Below are 6,731 nucleotides of genomic sequence, written 5' to 3' on the forward strand. Positions count from 1 at the left end.
TTATTCGCTTGGCTCCGCCGAGTCCTGCACGTTAAGGGTAGGATATTCAACTACTCGCATAAACATGGCTCTTTCGGCATAGGGCTGTCTCAGAACGTAGGTGGCTGAGTAAAGTTCTTTTATCTCGCCGTCACTGACCTCGTCTAAGCTTGTGAAGCTCTAGATCCGAGGTGAAGTTCGTCGGGACAAATCCCTATGCCGCGGGGAGAAATTGCGACATAAATCACTCCTTTTGTTCGGGATTGCAAGACAGAAGCAGGAAGATGACCGGGCTTCGATGTGTATGCCACGGAAGAGCGTATTCGTCTTACACCACACGCCGTAACGTCTGCAAAGAAGCGACTTGGAATCAGCCATATTGGAGTGGCAATCTGACTCGTCAAATTGCCCCCTGTTATGCTCGTCGAGTTTCCGGGGGGTGGATGAGAAACCGGGAATCGGAGTCGTATCTGAAGCGAACCATATCGAGCCGCTTCAAAGTCAACAGCACCCCTGTGCACATCGCCGCCAGTGATTCGTGTTGGTGCTGACAGGCGTTTCGGAGGTGCATATCTACTGCACCGCAATGACAACCCCCAAGGAAGCCCGCGGACCATACCATGATGCTTGGCGAGACGGACGCAGTTGGGTTGAGGGCAGATACTGAGGTCCCGCTGGCTGGCTGATGCAGCCGGCGGATCGGCAAACCGGAACCTGTTATGTCACAGCAAGAGTCGGATGACGGCTTTTTGGCCAGTGTAAGTACTGGTAAACTGCAGCTTCATTTCGTGATGAGATGAAGACAGAAGATGGTAGTTGCAGATGGGTGCCCGTGGCTGGATCGTGGGGTGACGACGCCGACTGATGACCACGAGAGCAACAAGGCAATAAAGGCGACAGATATGCTATGTAGAGGAGGTGTCCATTGTCGTCCAAACTGACCCACTACAGCCACTCGCGCGCATGTTGGCTAGAAGCACCGGACCCGGACTCCCAGGACTAGACTTGATTGCCTCGTTTTCTAGCCTTCTTGTCGTGAGAGACCAGGGCCCAGGGTACGTAAAAGCGCAAGCTGCTGTTGTTGTCGAGAAAGAAGGCGCTCTGGACAAAAGCAACGAGGGCCTCTTCACCGAGTCCTTCGGTCCATGGCGTGGCCACCACGTATTGGCAAGATTGTAGTCGTCGGGGGCGGGAGTTTATTCACAAGTCTGTCGTTGACGTGACGGATGTCGGTCGAATGTGGCTTGAATAATGTGGAAAAGAAGAGGGTGATACCACTGTTGCATACGGGTAGAGGTCTAGATAGGGACCAGCAGTCTGGAAATCCCACGCACCTAGGTAGGCTGGACCTATTTGTGTGTGTGTGTGTGTGTGTGTGTGTGTATCAGTGCGTGTGCCTGACAGGGCCTCTGTGACCGGGTTCGTTTCTGGGGTGTTTTCCTGCGCCATTATCCACCCCCCATGCCCCTTGACTGAAACTTGGGGGTGTATAGCAGTGTTGTAGGGTACGATAGTATGCACGACGAGACCGGCGACGAGAAAGTGGCTGATGAATGGTTGAATGTTGCCCATGGCGGCAGGCTAATGTAATGATGCCTTCCCGATCATGAAGTCAGTATCGGCCATTGACGGAAGGTGGAGTTGAAGAATGCCCGGACGGGTCATGAAATTCCCGGATGCCGAGGAACATCCAATGAATTAGGTACGTATCGTGCATTGGATTGGGTTGGATCGTAAGGACTGGTCAAAGTTGCCCCTACCTTGGGAAAGAGGAAATGGAAACGACAACACCAACAAAAAAAAATTTAAAAAAAAAAAATAAAAGAGAGAAAAAAAAGGGCGGGGTCAGACAGGGCACCAATACTGGACGGAGCAAAGCCCGAGTGCCCTGCAGTACAGTGAGATGAGGGGATTCAGGTTCTCTTGGTAGAGGTCACGGTAGGTAGCAAACTGCAGCCCGTCCACTACAGTACCTCTACCTCTCCGTATCCGCCAATTTCTTACTGTAACAGCGGGGATCACAGGCCCCGGCGGACAGCCTTAAACAAAAGTGGGTACCGGGGAATCTTTCCTTTCCCTGTCGACGGGAATGTCTTCCATTGCGAGCGCAAGCTTGTGCCTAGAGGTACCCTGGATGCCTGGGCTCCCCAGGGCTGGCAAGTGCAATACGCTAGTGAAATGCGGGTGAGTGCTGGAGTGCAACGCTGAGCAAACTTTAACTGAGACTGGACCTCTTGTCCCCGAGCCCCGGTCTTACCTACCTCGTCTAGCGTAGTGTATCATCGGGAAGGAGTTCTTTCCCCAGCTCGGTGAGAATGGGATGGATGTGACCAGGGCAGATACCTCTAGATGAAGGGATCGCCCCTCGAACCTCCTCCTCCCTCAACGCTCTTTCCCCTTTGCAGCCAAAAGGGATTGACCGCCCGCTCATTGTGTCGACCATTTGGAGCAGGAGCAGCACAGAAAAAGAAAAAGAAAGAAAAAGGAGGAACATGTAACCCCTCAGCAGGAGACAGAAAGAGACAGGTCAGCGAAGATGGGGCAGATGGGGCCCTTGGCTTGACCTTTCTCCCTCGTAATTCGGCAGCAGGCAACAATCCATGATGGATCTCATCGACGGCCATCTAGCAGGAGTGCTCACAGATCTGTCCTCCAGATTGGCTCGCTAGGTAACTTCTTGCTGCATCTCCGGGCCCTGGTGGACACGTGCCGGGGGAAGGGGGTCGTACCTCTGTTAACCCAACAAAGTCTCGTCATCTTTTCTCCACTACCAATTTTACGCCATCATAGACCTAGCCTAGGTACCTCTACCTCGACCTAGAGCCATCCCCTCTCACTCAGCTTGACCACATCATCTCAGTCCAACAAACAGCCCAGTGGCGTCTTTATATGGGATGATTGGGGCCGTATACCTCGCCATAGCAGTGAGATGTGGCTCTATGCGATGGACTTTGACTTCAGCTACAAAACAAACTCGAAGCACCATGAGCAGCTCTCAAAAAAGAGTCTTTCATTCAGATTCGGGGGCTACAAGCCGACGAAAGGACCACAGTCTCGGTCACAGACTCACAGTCACGGTCGGTCCCAGTTGCAGTGACACCCTCCAACTTGGCTTCTCATTACTGTGGCACAGAGCCCCCCTTCGTCCGTCATGCAAACGGGCACCGCGTCCAACTGAACGGGGGAACCACAAGAGCCTTTCCTTTTGTCAACAGCATCCAATAACATGGCCATCAGAGAGGATAGCGGTAGGGCCCACGCGGTTAGGTGACTGATGGATCATGATGCTAATTTCATTCGACGGCATTCTTCCGTTATCGAGACTGAGGTAAAACACCTTTGCCCTTTGTTTACTGCAAAAGACGGCATCTTTTGTCCCAAACTCAGGCCATATCTATCATCACTGACCCTCAGTGTAGAGACTTCGGCTCTACATGTCCCACATTCATCTCTCCTCTCTCCTCTTTGAGGTCTCACCACCATCCGTCGTCAACATTGTCCACGGTGCTGGGTGTGAACTGTGACGTGCCTGGGCGACCACCACCTGCGCAACCCTTCGTTGCTCCATTGCTTGCTTACATATCCCCCCCTGTTGACACAGTAACACCCATCCGTTCCTGAGTCGACATGGAAACCCATCCCCTTGTTCAACAGCCTTTCATGGTTGACGCCAGGCTACCCTTTAGCGCGGGATCTCCCAAGGGTACTTACGCGGTGCAGATCGAGACCGTCATCGTTCGTTGTTACCGTCGTCCTTTTAGACAGACGTACATGTTGCTCAGTGGTGTACAAAGGTACACTAAAGCCGAGCACAATGCAGATCAGGGCCTCTCGTAGTTGGTGTAACGGACATTTTGCCCGGCCCCGACAGCTGTTCCATTCCCAATAGTTCCCCTTTATTGCTGCTGACTTCCACGCCTTCCAAACCAAATCTAGCGCTTCCATGCTGCAGCGGCCAGGATATCAAGACAGTGTCAGGAAGAAAAGACCCCGAAGCTGATTAACCCGAACGCTTTCTGGATTGCCAACGATCGACCCGCCTAGTCTACTTTGGCATCCCTGCTAGGCAATCTACAGTCGGGGGTCTTATTCGTCCCTCTTTCTCTCAAGACGTGGTACTTAGGATAGCCTCAAGACCCCCCTCCTCCATTCTTCCCCGTCCCTCAAAGTGCTGGGCCAGGCAAATATCATAATGTCAGCCTTTCTTTAATCTCCCCAGTTGTCAACTACCCCGGCTTTGCCATATTGCCTCAATATATTCTCACCAGTCTACCCGTTCCTACATCCGCCCTGGCCCTACAATTCAACCAGTCTAATTGCTTAGCCTTGGATTTGCTCCTTCAACACCTCGGCATTTCACTTAAGCGCCTTTTACTCATAAGCGCCCCGCCCCTGCGTGCCCTTGCCACCCGTTTTGGCCTTGTTATCCTCGAATAGACCAGCAAGATAGCGTTGCTCGGAGTCGATACACATAGGCCCGCCTGTACACCAACGCACTCGGCTACTACAACTGTAGTTTTTGTGCCTGGAGGGACCACCGCGCCGGGCTGCCGTCCTGCTCAATACACTCAAGTACCACTCGGCTGCCCACAGCAGAGACCACCACCCAGCATCTCGTCCCAGCGAAACCTCACAATATCTGGCCCAGTACACCTGTATCTCTACGCCGGCCTTGTTCTCACTCCTGGAACCTGGAACTCGCCAAGTATACCCACGGCCTTGCATGTAACACCAGACGCCTGCACTGCTGGCATCTGTCTTGGTTGGACCTATTGTTCTCCCATTGTAAGACATACCGTCCATGCTCCATCCCAGAACCCAGTATCTGGGTTCGTATCGGCTCTTGGTCGGAAGCAGAACCGGCTCCATCCGCATTCCTCGCTCTTGCTTCGCTGTTGCCATCTTGTAACACAGCAGGATCGCCGACCTACAAGATCCCTTGACTAACACTGCCTACCTACAGAACCATAACCATACCCATATCGGGTGCCCCTCCGTCTTACGCCCTCTTCCTTAATGTCTAGTGCTGTCGAGTCTTCTCATCACATTTTTGGCACCACTTATACGCTCAACAACATGTCCCGATCACTTTACACTCCTTATGAGGCCTGCTCCTCAAGGCACGTACATTACATGCCAGAACAGCCACCACATCAGCCGCACTTGTATCGTCAACAGCAACAACACAGGCTGCCTCCCGTGACCACCATAATACCCATCACTGGTCCTGGTTCTGTTTCTTCTTCCTGCGATCCAGCTTACCGAGGCCATAGCCAGACTTATTACTCCGACTACCCGACTCCTTCACCAGTGGGACAAACACCTCCCCAACTCCCGATTACCCATAGCGAGGCTCGTCCTTTTAATGGAAGGCAACTAGACGGCCGCCTGTCTCCAGCCTATTCCACTGCCGCCAGTGAAAGGTCAACCGCTGAGTCGACCTACGAGTCTCGTTCAAGGCAAACGAGCAATGCTCATCAGGCGCATGTTGAGCCATCTTGGCCCCCGTTCCACCAGCAACCCTCACGATTAAGGCAGGAGTCATCCAGTCATTTCACTATGGTACGGAAGGCCTCGACACTCGACAACAACCACAACAGCAACGACTCTCCATCACCCGAGGGATTACAGACTCCATCCAGCTCCCAGCAAGGCGGTTCCCCAAGGCAGGAATCCCGGCCCATGAGCATATCCAACCTCATAAGCACCGACAACACCAGAAACATGCGGAACCCGGTCACCCTACCACCACCACCCTCAGGCAAAAAGACCGACTACCGAATTTCCGTCCGTCAACAGCCCTTCGCCGCCCGCAGCTGCGGCTTCGGCGAACGCGACCGGCGCGTCATCGACCCGCCGCCCATCGTGCAACTGACCATCCACAACGACACGCTCTCACGCGGGGAGCACAGCCGGCTCCTGCGGCATCAGTTCAGCGTCATCCACTGCAGCATCTGGAACGAGACGGGCGTCAAGGACATGAGCAGCATGCCCGAGGATTTCCGGCAGCAGCGGCGTTTGATGGGGACGCTGGTTGCGTCCCCCTTTGTCGGGTTAGATGAAAACGGCGAGGAGGGCTGTTTCTTTTGTTTCCCCGACCTGAGCTGTCGCACGCCGGGGACGTTTCGGCTCAAGTTTGCGCTGGTCGTGCTGGACCCCGCGAGGATGATGGCGGGTGATAGGAGTAGTATTGTCGCGACGGTGATGAGCGAGCCGTTTCACGTGTATAATGCGAAGGATTTCCCGGGGATGAAGGCCAGTACGCCATTGACAAAGAGACTCAAAGGGCAGGGGTGTTTAATCAGTATTAAAAAAGGGAATGAGAAGGGAGGGAACGGGAGTGGGAGTAAAGGCGACAGGGAGGAGGAGAGTGGGGAGGAAGATGATGAGGATGTAGATGGGGAAGATAGCGGGAGAGGAGGAGGGAAAAAGGGGAGGAAGAGGCAGAAGAGGGGGTCTTTGTGAAGGTGTTTCCTTTTTCGATAATCGGGGTTTTTTTTTTCTTCTTCTTTTCTTCCCGGGGTTCACCCATTTTACGGTTCACGACTCGCTATATACCCATTCTCATTTATTCTACTTCTCTGGCTATGGTTTCCAAACGAAATCATTTCACCTTCATCAAGAGCGTTCCTGTAAATTGGCGCATTTGGGGTTTGAGGATATTGGCAAACAGCCAGTTATGTTTCATACTTGGCCAATTTTTCCTCGAAATGTTAGTAACAATCACCTAACAGCGCCAGTGGTTTAGTGGT

At 53.1% G+C, this 6,731-nt stretch overlaps 2 protein-coding genes across 2 annotated transcripts; one reads left to right on the plus strand and one right to left on the minus strand.

Annotated features, from left to right (window-relative positions):
* On the minus strand, positions 1-944 carry NEUTE1DRAFT_110409 (uncharacterized protein; the record flags this gene model as incomplete). The annotated part of the gene is made up of 3 exons (XM_009853032.1): positions 1-159; positions 312-693; positions 922-944. 3 exons carry the CDS (start codon positions 942-944, stop codon positions 1-3), a joined length of 564 nt encoding a protein of 187 aa, XP_009851334.1.
* Positions 945-4,557: 3,613 nt separating this feature from the next.
* NEUTE1DRAFT_146699 (uncharacterized protein) lies at positions 4,558-6,490 on the plus strand (the record flags this gene model as incomplete). The annotated part of the gene is made up of 2 exons (XM_009853033.1): positions 4,558-4,764; positions 4,943-6,490. One exon carries the CDS (start codon positions 4,996-4,998, stop codon positions 6,442-6,444), a length of 1,449 nt encoding a protein of 482 aa, XP_009851335.1.
* Between the last annotated feature and the right edge of the window lie 241 nt (positions 6,491-6,731).

This window comes from Neurospora tetrasperma (genome assembly GCF_000213175.1).
Source record: "Neurospora tetrasperma FGSC 2508 unplaced genomic scaffold NEUTE1scaffold_3, whole genome shotgun sequence".
Taxonomy (NCBI): domain Eukaryota; kingdom Fungi; phylum Ascomycota; class Sordariomycetes; order Sordariales; family Sordariaceae; genus Neurospora; species Neurospora tetrasperma.